Here is a 23,325-nt window from a genome sequence, read left to right as displayed (position 1 = left end):
GTCGATATCGCCGGGCGATTAAGATCCAGCATGCTGGATAAATCTAGGACCAGTGTTCTCACAAACAGATCGCTCAGCACACAGCACTAACACATCGCTGTGCAGCACTGTGTGCTGAGCAATCTGAGTGATCCAGCATCGCTCAGCAAAATTTCCCTGTGTGTGGGCCCCATAAGGAGATCTTTCTTACCTGTTTCTACTAAGGACCCGGCATTCAGTGATTTCTCCGAACACTTCAAACCGTCTCTTCAGTTCATTATCATTAACACTGTTGGAGAGGTTTCTGATGTAGATGACCCGACCTTCGTCCTACACAGATGACACAATACAGGTCAGTGTTAGGAGTATTTGTCATGTGATGGTGTTGGAGTAAGGGCAGCAGACAGTACTGTACACCACTCTGCCATCATGGGATTACTATATAATGCTGTTTTCCACTGCAGTCCAGTTTAAAGTACTGGTAATCTTAAATGGTATTTAAAACGGTATTAGCATTCCCGCAGCAGATTACCGTTTTAAATACCATTTAAGTACCATTCCCATTGCAGTGAACCGTGTAAAATGTACAGTGCCTACCCCCCCCCAGTGTAAAGAGTGCCTAATCCCCCCCCCCCCAAGTGTAAAGAGTGCCTAACCCCCGCACCTGCCCTGTGCCCCCACCTCCCCTCCCCTTGTACTTACCTGCATGGGGATGCAGGGCAGTGGGGAGGCAGCAGGGGTCCATGCAGGGTCCATGCGGGGTACAGGCAGTCCCAGTGCCTGATGAGAACTAGTAGTTCTCACTTTGCGCATATGTAATGAGTGCACGTGCATACTAATGAGTCGTTCATTACATATGCGCATATGTAATATGCGGCTCTTTATTATGCACGTGCACTCATTACACATGTACAAAGTGAGAACTACTAGGTCTCATCAGGCACTGGGACTGCCTGGAGGCTAAATAACGTTTAAAAGGCATTCCCACTGCCTCTGAAACGTTATTTAGCCGTGTAGGACTCTGCTTTAAAAACGGGTTGAAATACCATTTAGCTTTAAACGGTATTTCAACTCTGGCACTTTCCCACTGCAGCCTTAAAACGGTAAATTGCGCTGAAAATCTGCAATTTACCGTTTTTAACTGCAGTGGGAAAGGGGCATAAGTGAAAGACCTAGAACAACTATTTATTTATTTATTTCAGTCTGTAAAAAAAACAAAACACACTATATACTATATATTCAGAATAAAAAAAATCAAATTTTGCTAAATAAACAAAACATAAAATCAATATGAGGTAGAAACTCAGCAATTTAGAGGCTGTGAGACCACATAAAAGCCAAAGCACAGCATGTGTCGCTGTAAGATGATCTGCTGATTTTAGTTTCTAAAATGAATACAATTTCTATTTAAATGTCATGAATTATGAAACCTGCAATATGAAGCTGAAGGTGTTCCTCGGCTCTCCTGTTATTGAATTGACAGCATATTTGGCTAGTAGCGGTATAATTATGAAGGACATTGTGGCCTACAGTGTCTGGTTATAAAGAACAAACTATGTGTTTTGTCCCTCCAACGCTGCTTTATGCATCCAAGACATACCTATCTACTGAAACAGATATTGATATATATAATATAAGATATAAATATTCAGAGGATAAGTCAAGACTAAGTGATATAATATATACAAATATATATCTGTGTGTATGAGAAACAGGGCTCTTTATTTGCCCATGTGGTCACAGGCCACTGCACCCCAACCTGGGAGTGGCGAGTGCGGTAGTTTCCTGTATGCGTGTGTGTGTGTATATGTATATATGTGTGTGTAACAGTGGTTCAATTTAGTAATAACTAGTGAGGTCAACCAACTTGCTAAATAAATAGTCCACTTGTAACAATTTCAAATGGTGGAAGCATTAAAAAAAACAGTAAGAACGTTTCCTAACATTCCAGCAGATACTGGAGCGGAGAAATAAAGAGCGTGTTCTCTTCTAACCTATACAACTACCACCACTGGAAAGCTCTGGCATGCACTACCAACCGCAGCCCCTTTCTCTGATAGATGACCTCTAATGGAGTGGTCATCCCTTCCACTGTCGGAAAGTGAAACAGTGGAAAGATGGATACAGGATAGCGATGTAATGCTTACAGACAGCAATAATAATAATGTCATGTAATACTGATATTTCATGTATTTAAAATAGGACCATGTGGAAGAGGGGCATCCTATTGCAAGGCATTTTTCCTCACAGCATGCTAAAGCAGGAGGCCTTGAAGACAACAGAGACAGCAGAATTATTTTGCTTGTTTGCTTAATTGGTTGCATAGATGCTATGAGAGCCATGACCCTGTCCTGTTCTCGGCCAGCTCGACTGTGATTTTGCAGGCGGGATTCAATGTCCTGTCTGCCGAGCGCCGGGAGGGGGCATGGCCGCAAGGAGTGTCTGGAAATCGTCAAGTTGCTGCCAGGAGCTCGACAATTCCAGGCGGTTCTCGGCAGAACGTGTCCGACTGCTTGTGAAGTCGGCCACGTTCTGCAGAGATCCCTGTTCAATGCTGTCGAGGAAGACAGCATTGAATAGGGCCCCACCGCCGTTCCCCCGTCGGGAATGGCGGTGGAAGAGTGAATACCCCCTATGTAGTGAATAAAATAATGAAAACTTGGAATCCTTGTAGGGCGCACATTTTGATACTGAAAAGGGCTAGTATATTTAAAGATGTAGCAAAACAAAAAAATATATACATCGTATTCAGTATACAAGTTAAGCTAAACGGATTAAGTATATGCCTTAAAATATAGGCCTGTTTGGAATCTCCTGTGCAATGGTAGAACAGAGTTTATCTTCCCACAGTGCACAGAGCCGGTCATTCTGCATTAGGAACGGATCAGTCAGTGTATACAGGACCAATTTACAGCATGCTTCAGTACTCACTATCGCCTTCTGTCTCTTCCTTTGATTTTGCCTTTGGCTCAAGCTCTGCTCATTGCATTCATATCTATTCAAGAAAAAATACAAAGCATATGTGTATAAAACGCAAAATGCTACATGTATATATTCATGTATTTGCCCTATTGTCAGCACCCACAGAGGAGCTACAAGACAAATTATGCAGAAAATAAATGTCAAGGAAAATGAATAATGTAAAGTCATAACTAAGGTTATTACACACACACACACACACACACACGCACACACACACACACACACACACACACACACAACCCTTGGGCCAATTTCATGTGCTATTACCAGATAATATTAGGAACCCTGCCTAAGCATCAGCACTAGGAGATATTAGGCAATGATTGAATGAGGTACTTGGCAGGGATTTAATGTTGCTGCAAGCAAAGTATTTCTAACCCAAAATGTGTCAGTGATGACCAGAATGTAGGAACCAGGCGCCACCAGCATGTACATAATCTGCTAATAGAGGTCTACATGGTATACATGGTTCCAGGTTACATCCTGTTAGCAAAGATTAGTTATGTAGATATTATGAAATTATATATGGCCGATGGATTCTGCACTCCCAATGTAATCCAATAGTTAAATGCTCTGTTGCCCTTATCAACGTAAATGTAGCACACGATTCCCCAAAGAAGGAGGTGGTCTCTTTCAAGTTGCAACAAGACATAGGGCCCAATTGTCATTTATCCAGTAATTCAAGACACTGTTCGTTAAAGCGCACTTATGATGATAACAGGATATTTTGCGGCATATAGTCTATACAGCAAGGCTTATAAGGCAGAGAGCACAAGTATTCCGCAGGTTCCCAATTGCGGTCCTCGTGGTACCCCAACGGTTCTGGTTTTAAATATAGCCATACTTGGCCAAAGGTGACTTAATTAGTGCCTCTATCAATTTGATTCAACCATGAGCCATGGATCGTAGGGGTGCCTTGAGCACCATGTATGGACACCTCTGGTCTATTCCCCAGATTACTGGCTCAATACGCAGATGAAGCAGCTCTCAGTGGAGCTGCTCCTGGCGATAGAATCGGAAATCACCTCCCCGCAGCAGCTGGCGCCTTGCGCACCCCGTTCTGTCGGAGCCCTCCTCTGGCTCCCCCCAGCCCCCACTCCCTGCCCCTTTTCCCTGAAGCAGAGACAGGCAGGGAAGCCGCTCCGAGCCGCTTTGCAGACGGCGACGTGCAAGTGCGTGAGACACTCGTGCGCCCCTGTCAGATGGAGCTGCTGTCCACAAGCCTGCGCCAGCTCAGGACATCTGGCAATCCTGCAGGCTGGCTGACAGGCGCTACATCTGTAGTAAGTACTGAATTAGTGTCGATCACCACAAGGCAACGGCATTCAGCACATTTCACTGGCACCTCACAAACCACCCCATAGAAGGTTAGTTACCATTATAAGGGGCAGATTTATCAAGCTTGGAGAAGATATAAACTGGAGATAAAGCGGAGAAAAGGGAAAAGGAGATAACGCACCAGCCAATCAACTACCAACTGTCTTTTTCAAACACAGCTGATTGGCTGGTGCTTTATCTCCTTTTCCCTTTTCTCCGCTTTATCTCCAGTTTATCTCTTCTCCAAGCTTAATAAATCTGCCCCTTAGTCTTGATGTGTGCAGCCAAATATTCCATAAAGATGTACACAGTTTTGTGTCAAAAGCCATTGTCTGTGTATACTTATAAAGCAAAAACAATTTACTTGTTTCTACAGCCCAGATCCTACCGGCGGAGAAAAGGTAAAAGGAGATAAAGCACCAGCCAATCAGCTGTGTTTGAAAAAGACAGTTGGGAGTTGATTGGCTGGTGCTTTATCTCCTTTTACCTTTTCTCCGCTTTATCTCCAGTTTATCTCTTCTCCAAGCTTAATAAATCTGCCCCATAGAGACATATTGAGCCCGATTCAGACCTGATCGCACGGCTGCGAATTCGCACAGCCGGCAATTGTGACACTGCACATGCATATGGGCTACAATGGACGTCTGTGACGATGGCTAGTGAAGAAATCCTAAGGGATTCACAAAGCGATTGATCATTTGATGTTGAGCGGCCTTACGGATGGATTTTGATAAAGTCTTCGCTAGCCGTAACCATCTATTTGCAAAGCAAGCACATTCATTTGCAAGGTGGGATTTCACTATAGCGGTGCAGCGTCTACCTGTGGCCACGGCTTCTGTACGCAGCAGCGATCAGGTCTGAATCGGGCCTGATAAGTCGCCAACTTTACACCATGTGTGATACTATAATTTTTCATAAAGCAAACGTAAATTTGTATAAACCCCCTGACATATGCACCTTTGTGTCCTCCGGCTGCTGGGTGAGCTGATCATTCTAGCAGTGGTCTGACTTTGAGGATATCCCGGCACCTTGGATGTAAGGCGAGAACATGACTTTGTTCTTAGAGGCGACAAGCAGACCTCATCCTCTGGAGAGCTGCACTCACTGTCCTCAAAGACTGAATCATATTCAGGGTTGATACATGTAACATCATCCACTTCCTCTTTCATTGTATTATCGGGAAACCCAAAGTGCTTGGTGAGACTCTCTCGAATTTCATGGTCCTTTAACACTTTGCTGTCATGTGCAATAGACTCTATGGTCTTTTTTTCAGCTTTTCTTTGTTGTACCTGAGCTACAGGATGTTTTTGTCTCTTTTCAGTATAGCTTGGCAGATCCAGAGACTTCAGTACTTTTCTCTGTAACACAGCCTCTGGTTTTCTAACCTGGCAATAATCATGGTCGCCAAAGGACCGAGAAAATGGCCTCTTAATCCCTTGTGATTGGGCCTTAGCTGGGAGAGACTTTGTCCTGCTCAAGTGTGCAAATAATTCAGTCCTTTCTGGCTGTCTCTTGGATAGCTTCTTATTTATACGATGATGTTCTTCAGATGACTCCACTTTAAAAGACGAGGCAATGAAAGAATCTTTATTGACAGTGTCCTGACTAAGCTCAGGTTTGTAAAGGTCTTCTTCTGCAGGCTTGTAGGGTGGAGTAGTTGGTGGCGTCAGACCTTACAGAAAACAAAAATAAAACTTGCATTTAAAACAGGGCTAGCGGCACCCCTAGGCATGTATACATATGTAACCAATATATTGGCTATATATACTGTACATATTTACAATATGACGTCCACTTGTTATAGTATACCCCAAAATCTATACAAACCCTTATTAGGATTGCCGTAAAAATGATACGAGCCCTGCTTTACTTTGGGACTTTGATTTGCCTGTAACCCCCGAATCTGTTGTACATATGCAACTCGAACATTACAACTTAACTATTAAATGGTCGATCCTAAATCTAGAGATTAATAGTTGATGCTCTGCTACACAAAACACAGAAAGCTATTCTAAAACATAAAATACAATACCTGCAGTCCCACACAGCTCTACTGTAAGTCCTTGCTCAAAATTCCTTTTCTCAAATGTGGATCTCCTGCAATACAAATGATAACCACCAACTCACATCTCTCAGTATAAAGATGGTCAAACTAGATAACTGCCTCAATGATATATTATCCCTCTATGCCCACTTTGATAGTAAAGTAATAACAAATCAGTTTTAATAAAAAGTCATGAAAAACTCATGTTATGTTATTCCACAACGACTAATTACACTTTTTTTTTTGCTTGTGTCGACCATTTAACCGTGTCGATCTAATGGTAATGCTTGACCAATAGTGTCCGAAATATTGACTGTCGATATTGTATAAGTTCTGAGGAGTGCCGAGTCAGACATTACACAGAAAAAGACAGGAGAAGGTCTAATGGTGTCTGGTCGGTTTAATGCAGGACAATAAAAGGGAAAAGCTCATTATCATGTCCAAGAATAAAATGCTAAAATACTAGGTTACCTGCAATTGTTCTATTATGTATATCATGGCTTCTAGATATCTGACAAATGCTAGCCTATCCACTACCAGAGAACAATACTGAGCCTTCTGAACACAAAATCAATGAAACAATAAAAATGCCCCACACAAAAGCTATACCCTGCTTTTTGTTCCTCATCTGCGTTTTTTACAAAGGCCTGCACATACAATCTCTCGCTCACAATCAGTACAGCATAGAAATAACTTTGTATGGTACGGCTTAAACTACTGGAAGAGATTTGTTGAATAATTCTGCCCATGAGCGCATGTGATACATTAATAAGACTATTATAAACCAGTGGCATAAACATTTGGGGCCAGATTCTCTAAGCTTCAAAAGTGATAAAATGGAGAGTGATAAACAGCCAGCCAATCAGCTCCTACCTGTCATGTCACAGGCTGGGATGGAAAAATAACAGGCAGGAGCTGATTGGCTGGCTGTTTATCACCCTCCATGCGTTTTGTAGTGTAATGTTACTGTTTAGTATACAAATTGTATAATGCAACAAATCTGCTGTCATTTTTGTAAAGGACATTTTTTGCATGATCACACACATGCCACAGGGTGGCAGCAAACTTCACAGCACAACATTTTAATGTAAGATGTTCGTCATGAGAACACTGATCCGATGTCTAATTTACACTGTGAATTGAAGATAAAATAACAAAATTGCTTAAGCATTCTAATTCATTAGAAAAAAGAATAGATCAAATATGATATTTATTCTAATTTAGCATGAAAAACTCACGTTTGTGGCAAAGACATTGCAGGGCATCCAGTATTGCCTAAAAGCAATTAAAAAAAGCCTGTTAATGAGGATGGAGGCCAATATAGTGAGTAATACTAATTTTGCCCACTAGGAGGTGCCAACATTGACAAATCACATTCCAAGGTGCACAGTGAGAGGACAGTTGGTGTGATGAGGAAGGAGTGCCAGAATACAAATTACATATAACAAAGGAGACATCAGTATTTATTATATAGCACTCAACGCAAATGCAGTGATAAATTGCCCTGTAGAGATCCACAATGTTCCGCTTTTCACAAAAGTGCTTTCTTTCTACTAAAAAGTTGCTGATAGATTTACTATGCCCTTCTCTATAAAATTAGGATGCACTGTTCCTGAAAACAATTTCTTACAGACAGAGGGCTCTAAATGTATTACTTAAACTTATATAGCCTATTTGGCATCTTCAAAATTGAGGAAATATACTTTATGCGTCTATTGGTAAACTGGCTTCATATGACATTTATAAGCCAAAAAGTGTATTATCCATATTACTCTGCTAAGAAAAACCAGCGTTCTCATCTAACAGTGACAGGTAATAATCATTTAATTTTTATAGTGCTCGTACTCCAATAAGACTCAAGGATGTATACATTACTGTAAGTCATACTTGGTGACATACCCAAGCGCCTCTCCGAGAGTGAGAAAGCAGGTCACTGCAAGTTGCGATAACCATGCCCCACTATCTATCGCCAAGATGACCGCAATTGTATAGCAGGGGTGGCATACTCTGGACAAAGCAGAAGGCATGTCCTGTACCAGCCTTTGGTAGGAAAAGGGGAGGGGAAACATTTTGGGAACTCGTAAGTTTTAAAATTCTGCTTCATTACTAAACTACATTTCCCATGGTGTTCAGCTACTCAGGGGCAGATTTATTAAGCTTGGAGAAGAGATAAACTGGAGATAAAGTGGAGAAAAGGTAAAAGGAGATAAAGCACCAGCCAATCAGCTGTGTTTGAAGGAGGCAGTTGGGAGTTGGCTGGTGCTTTATCTCCTTTTACCTTTTCTCCGCTTTATCTCCAGTTTATCTCTTCTCCAAGCGCAATAAATCTGCCCCACAGTTCTAGAATTCCACTTCTGACATACTCGACCGTGACCACACTGTAGGTGTTACATTATGGGGAGACCATGCCATGATTGTGCATATTTCCTCAGTTTAAGTATATAATTAAGCTAATTTGGTAAAACAATTATGTCTCCTATTATGGGGGAGATTCTGTAAAGCAGAAATGCGGTAAAAACCCCATTATCAGGGTTTTTACCGCATTTCTGTATGCTCTGTCCCCCCTCAACAGTGGTAGCACAGAAGCATATGGGTTTCTTACAGCAGCGCTGTGTGAGGGATCCGTCACTGATCCCTCCCAGCATGCCCTGCGGCCGGCACCGTGCTCTGCACATGCGCAGATGGACTCCCGGTCACAGACCCGGAAGTCCAGTGCTGGCACCGCATCGCAAGGGACAGCTCTTGTTGCAAGAGCTGTCCCTTACGTTAATGATCAGATATGTGATCATTAAGAATGCGGTGGCCAGCGAAGAGGGGCGTACTAGAGCTGTGGATTTTAAAACATCCCGTCCTATGTCTCTTATACTACTGAGTTATATCACTGTGGAGGTACTACTCACTTTGCAAACCATATCCACATCTGTATGGCTCTAAAGCAGGGATGGGGAACCCTTGGCCCTCCAGCTGTTGTTGAATTACACATCCCAGCATGCACTATAACATTTTTATCATGGCCAAGTAGGAAAACTGTAGTAGGGCATGCTGGGATGTGTAGTTCAAAAACAGCTGGAGGGCCAAAGGTTTCCCATCCCTGCCCTAAAGCATTATGATTGAAAACGTCAGTCACCATGTTGTTAAATGTGATGGGAGATGACCACAGTGGTCTGCATTGGCAGGTTAACTTCTGTCCATCCTGAAGCAGCACTGTGACCTTGGGCCTTATTCTAGTTCACTCTGACAAAATCCTTCTTAGATGGACAAAACCATGTGCACTGCAAGTGGGGCAGATGTTACTTGTGCAGAGAGAATTAGATTTGGGTGGGGTTTTACTTTAAAGTGAGATCTATATTGCAGTGTAAAAATAAAGCAGACAGTATTTACCCTGCACAGAAACAAAATAACTCACCCAAATCTAATTCTCTCTGCACATTTTACATCTGCCCCCCTGCAGTGCACATGGTTTTGTCCATCTAAGAAGGATTTTGTCAGAAAGAGTGAACTAGAATAAGGCCCCTTGTGACACAGCCACTTGTGCTGAAATCCTGAATCTTATCCAAATGGTTAAAATTAAAAGTGTATTACCAAGCCTGACTTCATAATTGATGTTGCTAAGATACAGTATATTCCAAATAGGGATACATTCATTAGGTCGAGCCTAATTATTATTTATCGACATGCATTGGGACGACCACTGAAGGTCGACATGGTTTAGGTTGACACCTGAAATAGGTTGAAGTGACTGAGGTCAGCAGGGTCAACAATGGGAAGATCAACAGTCAGAAGGTCGACATGAGTTTTTTGAGCCGACATGTGCCGACCGGCAGTATTTCATACCCTACCATCCACTACGGCATGGTGGGAGAATAGAATAGTGTGCCGAGCGCAGCAAGGCACCGTGCCCGAAGCAGGATTAGAGCAATGAGCGGGATGCAGTACACTTAGGGCAGGATGTTGTAACATCCACAGCCCTCTATCGCCGGGCATCGCATTATTAATAACCACCTATGTTCTAACATATGCTGTTATCAACGCAAGGAACAGCTCTTGTGATAAGAGATGTCCCTTGCGATGCAGTGCCGGCACTTGACTTCCGGGTCTGCATGCGCAGAGTGACGCGCCGGCCACAGGGCATGCTGGGAGGGATCCCTGATGGATCCCTCACACACTGCTGCGGTAAGAAGCCCATAGGCTTCTGCAGGGAATCGCCAGCAAAAGCATCGCTGACACTGCGGAGGGGCCATAGAGCATACAGAAATGGGGTAAAAAACCCGATAACAGGGTTTTTACCGCATTTCTGTCCTAGAGAATCTTAGAGAATCGCCCCCTTAGACAGTGTCAAAAAAACACTTGAAAAACTCATGTCGACTATTTGACTGTCTACTTAATGCTATTAACCCTGTTGACCTTAGTCATGTTGACCTATTTCAGATGTCAACCTAAGTCCTGTCGATCTTAAGTGGTCGACCTGATGAATGTCGACCTAAATAGGGTCGACACAATGACCCATACCATTCCAAATATTTATGCCTGGGGACTCTCAATAGCCATGTCCCACTGTCTTTCTCTTGGAGGGCAAAGTATATGTAATATGCCTTCAATAAGATTACAACAGGTCTTTACAGTACATTATAAAAGGGTTTCGGTTTTTGGGAAAAAGGTGTATCGGTCTCACCTTGGGAATGGTAATGTTGATTGGCAAGATCAGTATGTGCTTCAGATGCATCCCTCTCTAGGATCTCAAGGTCTTGTACGGTTCTGTTCTTATCCACCTGACCACTCGTTTCCGCTGACACTTCTACTTCTGCCACCTCTTCTTCATCCGCAAACGATTCTCCTGCCAAACAGAGAGTCTGTGCCGCTAAGTGTTGACTATAAGGGTATTTCTGTGCAATAGAGGTCTCTGTAGAGGATTCATCAATAAACAAGAATCCTGGGTTTAGTCTACCCGAACGCCTGACCGCATAAATAGAGCATTCTTGTTTGGGAGCAGATTTATGTGTCACTTGCTCTTCAGCGGTGTGTGCCGGTCTTCCGTAATCTTCATCCATACATCTGCCCTCTCTCCTGACAGTCAGATATGGCTTGTGAGTTTTCTCAAAATCATTTTTAACAACCAGCCCCTGCTCTGTTTTCCCTTCTAGCCGATGGCTACAAGAGGATTCCGAGAATGCTGCATATACTGGCTGTGCCAACCTGTATGGCTTACTTACATCCCCACAGATATCCTTTGCTAGAAGTTCTTTTAGGATTGAGCACCCAAATTTTGCCACCTTTGTATTTTTAAGTTTGCCCGTGGTAAGGCAATACCTTTTGGCTTTAGTCAAGTCCGCTTTGTTTCCTTGGTTTGTACAAGAATTCCGGGGCTGGGAGGAGTCCGATTTTGGTCTCTTAAGGAGACTGTTACAATGCTGGTGTTTCTCATCAATTTGCTGTTTCTTGGGTGGAAGGCAGTAGGTGTGCATATAACGGATGAGATCCACAACCGCGCGCTTCTCCTGCTCAGAAGTGAATGGCTGATCAGGATTCTGTATCACGGGCAATGGTATGTTGCTCACAGATTCATCTTCACTTTGCCCTTCTTCATTTGAATCGCTTTCTTCTTCTTTATTGCTGTCTTGGCTGCCATCATTGGCTGGAGACTGAGATACATGTTTGGCAGATACCAAATGCCTTTGTAGTTCAGTACAGCTTCTGCCCTGTGTTTGAGGAATGCCAGTCTGCCTCTCTACTGGAGTCTCCACCTGGAAAGCCAAGAAGACTGATTCATTGGGGATCAGACAAGACCAGTGATCTATAAACCATGCTCTGGTTCCCCAAGGTTCCCTAACAGATCACGTTTTCCAAGTCACTGGCACATTTTAAAATGTAACTGTGGGGTCCTTGAGGACTGATGGATCTACATTATGTACTAAGCCTTGGAGAGTGATAAAGTGGAGCGATAAAGCACCAGCCATTCAGTTCATTAAACCCATGTTACAGTCTGTGTTTGATCCACATTTCTTATCTCCATCCACTTTCTCGCTCTCCAAGGTTACGTTAGTACTGTACATACAATAGGGAACCACTAAAAAGAAATAGACTACAAATGTTTCCACATACATTTAGCCTGCTTGCATGTTAAAAACCGACCTTCCAAGTCGCACCATGCCATGGCGTGACTTGGCAGCGCAGAGTCTTGCATGCAACTTTATGAACCAAACAGGATGCACAAGCAACTTCTCCTGATTAAAATATGCGACATGCCTATATTCTGTGATTTTTTAGTAAAAAGTCGTACCATACAGCACCATATAGCACGTCACATGTGCGATTTTCGGTCGAAGATAGCACATGTAATAGGGTAGAACAAGCCAGAAATTACTGGGGCCTGGTTTCTCAAATATGGGAGAAAAAATCAACTGGGATCCCCCCCGTATATACAAAATCAGCACCGGGCTCTAAAGACACAAGTGGGTGGTTGTGATGCTTATGCCCATGCATATGAAAAGCAGGAAACAGCAGCATTGCTACATATGTAGTATGAAAGAGTGAAGTCCCTGCTTTTAAAACAACAGTTCCCCAAGTCAGTAGGTGCATCATCATAATTTTTCCCATAATTTAAGGTAAGCCCCAACCTCTGTGATGTCACCACATACTATTTATAGTATTAACATGTAAGTCTTGTATCCCAACCTTTCATTGCTTGATTGAGTACCAATTATACACTAATGGCTGCTAACAAAACAAACACAATAAACACAAATGAAGCATGACATGGGCTGTACCTTCAAACACTGCCGCTGAGGACGGGCCTTTGAGGTTCGTTGATGTTGAGCACCACTGTCACTGTGAGCATCAGAGCCTGTGGGCGTCTGAGCTGGACCAAGAAGCAACTTCTTTAGCTGTAAGACATCAAGCGAAGACACATCAGAGACCAAACAGTGTAAGAGATAAACATGTACTCTAAATACACATGGATATGCACAAACATACACCATTCTTGTAGAACATCTAGTATTTACCAAGAACCTGCAGCTTTCGTTATTTGGAATACAGTCTAGCTCTGTTGCTAGGGGTATTAGGAGACTTGTTCTTACACATAGGAGGGTATTCAATCCTGGGCCCAACAGCCGTGACCCTGGCCCGGTTTCGTGTTGTTCGACCGCAGTTCGCCAGACGCAATTCAATGTCCCGCTTTGCGATCGCCGAAAAGGGTGCGTGTCTGCGAAAACGGCCATGGATTGTCGATATTCGGCCATAATCATGGTCGAAATCGACAAAATGGGCCCAACAGCTTTTAAAGTTGGGCCCATTCTGTCAATCTGCCTCTTCACTGCTGTTGGTAAAGACAGTATTGAATAGGTGGTCGCCGCTATTTCCCCCATCCCAAATAGCATCCGGGATTGAATACCCCTCATAGAGTCTTATTAACAACATTAAAGGCTCACCATTGTCCGTTGTATTCTGAATGGGACAAATATGCACCTCTAGGGACCACATACTCACTAGCCAATCCTGTCTAGGGTCTAGCAGTACTTGGGATCCAAAATGACTCTAGCCAGTTGTTTTATAACGCTTTTTGTAAAAGAGGGGAGAAGGGTGCCAAAACCAATATGTTGCCCAGGTCACCTTTAGGGCTTTAATCCGGTTCTACATGATCCATAAAGCAACATGTATGTTATATTAAAGTAAGGATCTGTAGTAACTGATAAAAGTGGAAATTCTCTTAAAATTGTTTAAAAGAAACTAATTTTTGTGAATGTAATAGTTAATAAATAGAGAACAGTGATCGCTAGGTGGTCTAGAATTCTAATCTAGTTCCAAAGTGATTTATCACCACACTCAGATGTTACTTTAGCCTCAGAAACAACAGATAATTGTAATGGGGTTTTTTTGCTCAATTTTCTATGTTCCAATTGTTATTCAACTCCGTCAGCATATATGTACGTTGCAATAATACAATGATCAAGGAAGCTATTCATACAAATAATCTTTTTTTTTGTCGCACAAAATATATCAATCTTTTAAAGGAATATTGTAAAAGATCTAATGTCAGTAGTAACAGTTCTATTGATGGCCATAGAGCTCAATCTGTATGTATTCACCAGCAGCTGTGTACTAGAAGCAGAATCCTGGTTTGCAGCCACACATAGAAAATGTGTGCGGCATGGTAGACTGTCTTACAGAACATGATGCTCAGTGTCTTATATCTGACACAGACGCAGCACAAGATGGGCAGAATAGCATTCATTAAGCATGCATGTCATTTGTAAGATCTTGATAGATCACCTCTTATGCCAGCCTGTTTTTCCTGTGACACAGGTGGCACATGAAACGCAAGCAAATATGACAACTATAATTTGTTTTTTCTCCTATGATCCTGAAAATATATTTTCTACTAATCCCAAAAGACAACCCCTAGAGGGACATGTAGATATTGCAGTGCCAAAGCCGAAGCAGTCATAATGCTTAAATGTATGCTATAATAATGTCATTCTGAACGACAGTACGGTCTCGTTTTGTCTTGAAGACTTCCGAGACATTAGACAGACCATAATCCTGCTGCCAATTCTTGTGATAAGTTGGTGTCTTGATGCCACCATTCTCATAATCAAGGTCCTGCCCGTCAGGCGGTGACAATTATCGTGTAGTTAGTCTAGGACCACTACGAACACAGTAGAGATCCCAGTGGCACTTTATTATGTAGAAATTGGACAGATTTTTTTGGTGCTAGTGTCCTATTATGTATTAAGTATTTGGTTATATCAGGAGAACCACATGTCTATATATAAATCGAAACCCATACATTTTTTTTAATATTTTGTCTATACTATAAATTAATTTCCATGGTTGCGCATCATAATATGTTTAGTAAAAACATAGGTGGTTGTCACACTGCTAAACATTGAAGGAACACAGGGCTGAATTTAAAGATGGATGCAGTGTTCTTAATGCCAATGCTTGCGTAGTTGTATGATTATTGTTGCACCGAGCACGCATGTAAGTCACAGAGTGCATACAGCCTGATGTCTCGCAATTACCACTGTACTAGATTGACAGTAGTGAGCATTTGTGGGAGGTAACAAGGGGGTGGAGACTCAAATGCAGGCGTGTTGCAGCAGTTTTAGGGGTGTGTGTCAGCCTGCAACCTCATCACTATGCACAGTTGTGAAGGCTCCATTGGCTTACTTGCGATAGACATTGCGAGCAGCCTTAGAACAGCTTAGATTGCCGATGTTGCAATTGATAGTATGTTGCTGCGCACAAGCAGTGAATAAGAGAAGCCATCAGTGGCCGTCTCCTTACTAATTGCTCATTCTTGGGTCATTAACTTATTTTAGATGAAACACTGCTTGGAAATAAATAGTTACGAATGCCGCTGTGTACATCTATGAATAAGGCCCACAGTAACAGAAGATTTGTTCAGGTCACTGCAGCCGCCCCATGCTGATTTGTGATTAAGGAGGTTTAAAGAGCTTATAGTCACTTATAGTTCAGTTGAAGTGGTACAATACTCAGCGGTCATCTTTTTATACATAATATATGTTGTTCTTTGTTAAATATGCAACTAGAGATTTAAAATGACAGAGAAATACAATAAAATAGAAAAGTAGCATTAAAATAAACACTTTCACTATATCGCATAAAATGGTTATAGCACTAACTCCGCAGGTTAGGTGCCAATGACTGGACACGAGTATGGGGGGGGGGGGGGGGGGGGGGGTAGAGCAATGCAACCAATACATGACAATATATACATGAAAAAAAGAGGTTGTAGGAATTCAAAAGGGTCCTGTTGTTAATTGCATTCTGGGCAAGTAGCATATTAAAAAAGAACACCGCTGTGGCTGAAACACTAGGCTGCTCTCTATTACTTGCCACTGGGGTAACCTGAATATTTCCTTTCAGCCTGCTGAGCCACTCAATGCTTTTTCTATGTAGGAAAAACACGACTTCCTGACCACTTATCAAAATTCTGCGACCATAATGCGCACCTGCATCATAAACCTGATCGAATGACACCTGAGCCATCAAAATTAGTGTATACGTTTCATTAATCATTTCTGCTGCCTGGTGAAGCGCCAGCACAATTATTTGTTTCTGTTCTTTCCCAATCACTGACACCTAACCTGAGGCATTAGTTACATGAAACATTTTAAGCAACATAGTGACATTAGTATTTGTTTGTGCCACTTTTATATCATATTGTATTTTTTTGTGCCACTTTCGATCTCTAGTTGCAGAAGTAACATAGGCAACATATACGAAACATAAAAAGGTGAGCACTGAGTGTTGTACCACGTCACATAGTTCATTATTCCCCCCGCTGCTCCCCTGCACACACACACCTTGGTCCCATCTAGCGCACCCTACACCTACTTTCAAGGTTTTTCAATGTAAGTCGATCTGGAAAATATTTTTTCTAGTTATCTGTGTCTGGTTCTGTCCAGGCCATAACAGAATTATTAAGTATTCTAATACTGCAGCTAACTCTACATTTGGACTGTTGCCATTATACTACAGCTACAAGAAAGAAACGAAAAAAGTCTCAAAATAGAATATCGACATCTACTAAGACATCCATGTAGTTTATGGCGTGACGACAGGTCCACTTTGCCAATTGAACCTATTAACTGTCACTGGACCTTGGACATTTATCAGCTTTGTTTGGAAGTCTGCCAACTGATTAAGGAATGGCGGCTTTTAGTAAGAGAGTTAGAGGAAGTGTAGGCAACTTGTGATACTTCAGCTGGCGAAGAACTACAAATCCTAGCAGGCAATGTGGTAGTTTTGGTGTTAAGGCATTCTACAACTATGGCAAGGCATCCTGGGATGTGTAGTTTTTTTTCTCTTATTGTTCATGATTATGACCAAAATGATCTCTCTCTCTGGTAATAAAGTGCAGTAGCAAAGGGTTAGCTTAATCTAGGGACTGCAATATCTTCAGAAAAAGAGACATCTCGCCATGTTATACAATGCGAACAGTCCACATAGTGACCTCTTCACCATTTGCATCTATTACATGCATCTAGGAGGTAAACAGTCATTTCTGTGGTAAGCCCTTTGGACAAAAAAAAACAAACATTTCTTTCTTTGAGATAAATACATATTACACATACAACATATGGATGAGTTTTTATATTTTTTTAAAGCCTTAAATGAAAAAATTCAGACCTTTGTTGCCTATCATACCCATGCAGGCGGCTATTCAGGGCCTCATCCAATTCCACTTTAAACAGTAGGAAGTGTTTCTTACTATAGACAGCTCATCTTCAGTTTCTAGACTCTTAGGGGACTCAGCTGGGTAGCTGGGTTTTGGCGATAGGGCTGGTACGGGGTAGAAGTCTCCCGACGATATGAAGGCGGACAAGCTGATATCATCATCCTGTATATCATCCAGTGTCTGTGTGAGGGCCGCCAGCAAGGCCTCATTTTCACTGCCAATGATCTGAAAGAAGAAAGGTGGTACGGAAGGAAAATGAAATGCATTAACTAAAGATCCAATTCATCACAAAACATGGATTTCATTAATCAGTTTAGCTAAAGAATAGTTTGAAGGCTGTGTTGGAAAAATTAAAGTTAGTAACTGATTGGCTGGAACTTTATCTCCGTTCACGCCAAGGCTTTTGGGCCTAAACAAGGGCCGATTTCAGGGCATTTTCTAAGCTGACTAGGTCGTTTCAAATTTTCTGATTTCTGAAATGTGATAAAAAATGTTTTGGCAAATACTGGGGACTAGTCAACCTGAACAGAGGCAAGCTGATGACATTATAGGTCAACATTACTAGACCTTATACAGAGGGACTAAACAGCACTTTTAGTGTGGCCAGTTATGGTGAACGGACCACAATGCACTGCAGCCTGAAAGGATGCAAACAGAATAAAAAGCATGTTGGTAAGCACCCACATGTTCTGCCCATCGATGACAAACTCCTATACATATGGCAGGGTAAGCAGGCCTCAGCTACAGGCCATATCGCATCTATGACTTCAGCACTTATCGTAGTTATGCCCTTGTGCCCGACTCAATTTTAAACCTCGAAAAATCATCACTTAAAACTGCCTTGAAATACACAATGCATGTTTTATATTTACTTGCAGACCATTCACGTTTATGTCTCCCAGTACTCAAATAAATAGGCGGCCTAAAGTTGACTCTGGGTTTAGCGAGACATTGATGTGGAATTGATTAAGAGAGGAAAGCTTTCTGCCTCCTGCGCACTTTCATTCCAAGGTCTGAGCCATTATCAGGTACTGTATCTTGTGTTTGCTATAACCTGCTGGTAACCTAGCTCCCAAATCCCTTTAGTCCTTTCACAGACTTTGTGGCAGTCTCTGAGACACTGGAGGTGTTTAAATGCAAACTCCCAAACATCCTGTACTGTGCGTTCAACAGATCTCCAGAGACTCTAAATCCGTGCTGACAAATGAAGGCCTCCATCTCTAGGCGGAAAAAGCATAGACAAGCCTCGGGTGTTATGAAAACCTGACAAAAGCCAAACTAATTGGCTGGTTAGCAAATAAAAGCAACCAAAAATATATTATTCCGAGCCCTGGGAGATGCTTAAAGGGATAGGAAAATCTTTATTTATAATGTATAACAGTCTTTACTTACATTGCGTGGCATCCTGTCAACCTGTACATACCCAAAACTTACACAGTCGCACAAAGGGGAACATTTAATAACGTGTGATATTCTTGCTATCACTCATTATTTATATTAAATGGTGCTCCAGCCAATCAGCTCATATCATGTGTTTGAAATGGACTGTCAGAAGCTGATTGGCTAGACCACCATTTAACAATTTTAACGACTGGTAGTAACAATGGGGCAGATGTATTAAGCCTTAACAAGAGATAAATGCAAGGGTGATAAAGAGAGATAAACATCCAGCCAATCAGCTCCTTACTGACTTTTTTCAAACACAGCCTGTAACATGGCAGTTAGCAGGTGATTGGCTGGACGTTTATCTCTCCTTATCACCCTTGCATTTTTCTCTTGTTAAGGCTTAATACATCTGCCCCAATATCACTCATTAATGAATCTGTCCAAAAATCAAAAATGTTGAGGAGCTATGCAGTAGAGGCAATCTACCCAATGTACTGTCAGAATAGGTGCTTTTTCATTGCTATTACAGTAATGAGAAATAATTTGGCCAACAGCAAAGGTTATAGAAAGAAAATTGTGCAGTCACCTGAAACAACTCAGAGTCATCAGTGCTGTACTGGCTGGACTCGTTCTCTGAATGGTCATTACACCACTGCAGCTCATTAAAACAGCTGTTTGTGTCAAAATCACTGGCGTCCAACTGGGACAGATCGATCTCGGGAAAGTCCAGGGACAGAGGCTCCGCGCCAGGCTCCTAAAAGAAAGACAAAATGACATGTCCTTAATGAGGTCAGGAGAATCCATTCTTTACAGCACATAGGACTTGCATGGTAGATCTAAGACAACTAACATATGTAACTTACATGTTCTGAAGCTCAAGCTGTTATGTTTGGGGATATTTTACAAGGGCAATCTGAGGTGTAAACATGGTGGAATCTAACTGTACTTAGTGACACTTGCTAGAGATACATTCTCTGGAGTTTTGTGGTCATGCACGTGGTTTTCTGTGGCGAGTTAAAAGCATGCGTAACAGTATCAACATTATGTTGCTGCAGATGGCGCCAAATATGGCTCAGCCTATTAACATACACCATTACATATACACTGTAACGTAAGAATTCATACTATATGTGACAAACTGCATCCATAATGTAATCCCATCACAGCAGTGGCACTATTCCTAGCCCACGGACATTAGTAGGAAACCCTGTGCCACGGTCATGCTGAAGTGGGTTCTGTTCAAGCTCTACCTTTCATCTTATTCTGCATAACTGCTATGTGCATGTCTGTCTCATCTCGGTCCTGGCGCAATTAATCAGTCTGCCACGCTATTTGTTTAAAATAGGTTCCGTTGATTTTTATTCTGTTATCGTCATGTATGTAATTTAGTTTTCATTTATGCCCCCATTGCTCACTTACTGTGTGATATTATAGTAGTACCTTGTACTGTGGCTTTCTATTGTATAATGTACTTGTGCACTGTAATTAGGATGTTTTAAAGTCTACCCCTTGTGCCGCAGAATCTTTGTGGAACCTTATAAATAAGCTTGCATTGTGTGATCATCAGAAAAAAGGATAATGCCTTCTTATAGACCCTGGGGTAGATGCTTTATACTAACCAATTTCATTGTCCGCTTGATTTGTGTTACACTGTATCACACTGTAAAATGCACCTTGCCTCAGGCAGCCAGCCCTGAGCATTGTAGCTAGGTAGTGTATATATCAGGTAGCTCCCTCTTTCTCCTCAGCCTCCTCCAAGCATGTGACAGCACATTATACGCTTGGGAGTGCTGATACTGCTGAGGGAGGAGGGTCGAGTGTCCTGAATTCTGTGCTTCCCGGTTGTGGCTGATCACAGCTCAGTCAGCATGGAGCCGGAGGGGACGTGGAAGACTTGTGGGCGGCTGCGGCTACCGTCCGTGCGGGCAGGTGCCACGTCGCCGGGCAGCACACTGGCAGGCACAGCACAGTGAGTTCTGGGGGTCATACTCAGAATTATTTGTGGTGCGCACCGCTGCCACACCCCTGGGTGGTGTTTGGGTGGCCCGTGGGTGCTGAACAATTTTGGTGGGTGCTCAGGCCCCGGAGCAACCACGGAATCGGCACCTACAGTATGACTGGGTTAGTGTACAACATTCTACAAACGCATTCATTTTCCAATTTCTCTCATTCATTTTCCAATTTCATGCTAAAAATTAATATTTTTAAATGAATTTCTGCCAAGAAAACAAATGTGATTTTAGCAAAGCCAAGAAGATCAGAAAAACCTCCTACATTTGAAGATCGATTGAAATTAAGTTTGTCTCCGTGCATTAAATTAGATAATATAGGACTCCGAAGATATGGTATTTAAATTCAATATTCTTATGCAGAGACCCAACACACACTTCAACTGTTCTGCCATTACTGTCTATATAGTACAATTAAGGAGAAATTCAATTAAGCACAATATATTTTATTCAATTAGGCATTGAATTTTTTATTTTAATCATGATTTATTTTTCCCAGGTAATTTGTGTAATTTTTGTGGGAAAACACAAGCGCAATGACTTCCCGAATCCATGTGCTTTTGTAACCGCGAAAATGGGTCATTTATCGAGTCAAGGTACTGTTGGCTTTCAGGGCTAACTGAATAGCCCCCAGGTGACCAAGTAGCCGCAGCTGAGGATAATTGAATTCCACCCGCCTAATTTTCATATCTATCTTCACAATATCGGCAGTAGTTACAGTGTTAATGAATATGTGTATATAGGAGCTGGCGCAGAGATGGTAGTAAAACTAGGGAAAAATCCAACATGTTAGAAATCCCCAATTTGCCAATTTTAACCCACAAATTGTGGATTTGTAACATGCAAATCACTAATATAAAGACATGCATAATAATGTTTGTGGAAGGCACCAGTATATGCTATATTTCTAAATGCTATTAAAAACATTTACAGGACAGGTTTCTTTTGGAGAGCCATCATTCTTATTCTTATTAACCCTTCGAGTGGCATGTGAATTTGTCAAAATAGGTGTGAAAATTGCTGGGGTACCTGGGGGAGTGGGGACCCTCCAATATTTAAAAAAAATCACACCCTATTACCGTTTGATGCTTTCTATGAGAAAACATCTGGATGCGATTTTGAATGTGCAATTTTTTTTCGGATCATAGTAAAAATATTTTTTTTTACACACAATTTTTCATTTGAATTTATATAAGTAATGTGAGTAAAGTAATGTGGCATTTTCAGCATATATTTTGAACATCTTTCACAGAGATGTTGGCACTCAAATGGTTAAGATGCAGTTGATCTTTGCCATAAAGGCCCACTTCTTATAGTAATCTAATAAAGCACAGAGGATTAATTTAACAGAAAAATGTCAATATAAAATCACAGCCTACCTCTGAAAATCAAATAATGTCCTTACAATTAGGACTGTACACTAGTTGCATACAACAAGCTGAAAATTCCTTCTCTAGATTCCCTTTTACCTCATCGATTCCGGGGGCTGTGATGCCAAGATACTGGCAGTAAAACTGTTAAAATAGGTTTCACTATTCGTACAACACAAAGAGGAGGCCCTAGCTCTGTCTTGTGTAAAACATCTCTCTTCCCTCCCTCCACTCTGTGAACGCAAGCTAAATATATCTCTCTAATTACAGAAAGCAGCTGGTACCTGCAGTGACTGTATCCTCTACACTATCACTGTCTGTTTGTATTAAGTAAAGCAGGGGGCACATGATACAAGCTTTCAGAGTAACTTACCCAGGCTAAGTGCATGTCACTCAACTTGAAGACAGTCACTGTTTTGGAGGGATGAACCTTATTATTTTAGACCTTTATAATGATTCACTTACTTTATATTATGGAATCCACATTACGTTATCAAGGTCTACCAAAAACAAATAAAAAAAGCAGCATCTATTGGATAATGCAAGGTAGGCAACAACATTGAGAAAAAGTAATATAGTATATTAGGTGTGGAGCTGCCAAGCCAGATGCCTAATGTGTCTTATAATGTGATTGTAATGGCTTTCAGCAACATCACCAATTATAAACCGTACATTTCAAGATAAAGATGCATATTTTTATATATACCACACACAAACACACACACAAACACACACACAGATGGAGCCGCCGTTGTTCATTGCCGGCGCCCGCCAGATCCTCCCCTCTGGCCCAGCGCCGGCGGACAGGGACTGGGACGCTCGTGTGGCAAAAAAATCGTACCTCTGTGCGAATGGTCCGATTAAACCAGAATAAGGTCCCCTCCGGCCTGCACTGTGCTCCCCAGTCAAAGGTTATCGGTCAGTTACGGTGCCGCCTGTCGTGCAGAGCGCCAAATCTAGGACAAAGAGGGTAAGGCCTTTGCTGATACTGATCGGCGCTCCCCCTCTGTGTCCTAGACTCGGCACTGAGCATAG

The 23,325-nt window shown here is 42.0% G+C and overlaps 1 protein-coding gene across 2 annotated transcripts in view; it reads right to left on the bottom strand.

Moving 5' to 3' along the window:
- Positions 1-23,325, bottom strand: part of PPARGC1B (PPARG coactivator 1 beta) — a 99,856-nt gene that overhangs the window by 9,404 nt on the left and 67,127 nt on the right. For both annotated transcript variants that reach the window (XM_083182024.1, XM_083182023.1), the window contains exons 2-10: positions 19,498-19,665; positions 17,559-17,750; positions 13,087-13,203; positions 10,995-12,063; positions 7,561-7,597; positions 6,311-6,375; positions 5,236-5,950; positions 2,911-2,974; positions 191-309 (exon numbers count right to left, since the gene is read on the bottom strand). In XM_083182024.1, coding sequence (XP_083038150.1) covers positions 191-309; positions 2,911-2,974; positions 5,236-5,950; positions 6,311-6,375; positions 7,561-7,597; positions 10,995-12,063; positions 13,087-13,203; positions 17,559-17,750; positions 19,498-19,665 — 2,546 coding nt within the window. The remainder of the gene's footprint in view (positions 1-190; positions 310-2,910; positions 2,975-5,235; positions 5,951-6,310; positions 6,376-7,560; positions 7,598-10,994; positions 12,064-13,086; positions 13,204-17,558; positions 17,751-19,497; positions 19,666-23,325) is intronic.

This window comes from Crinia signifera, chromosome 4, assembly GCF_055691185.1.
Source record: "Crinia signifera chromosome 4, ASM5569118v1, whole genome shotgun sequence".
Classification (NCBI taxonomy): domain Eukaryota; kingdom Metazoa; phylum Chordata; class Amphibia; order Anura; family Myobatrachidae; genus Crinia; species Crinia signifera.
This window is presented reverse-complemented; position numbering and strand designations above follow the sequence as displayed.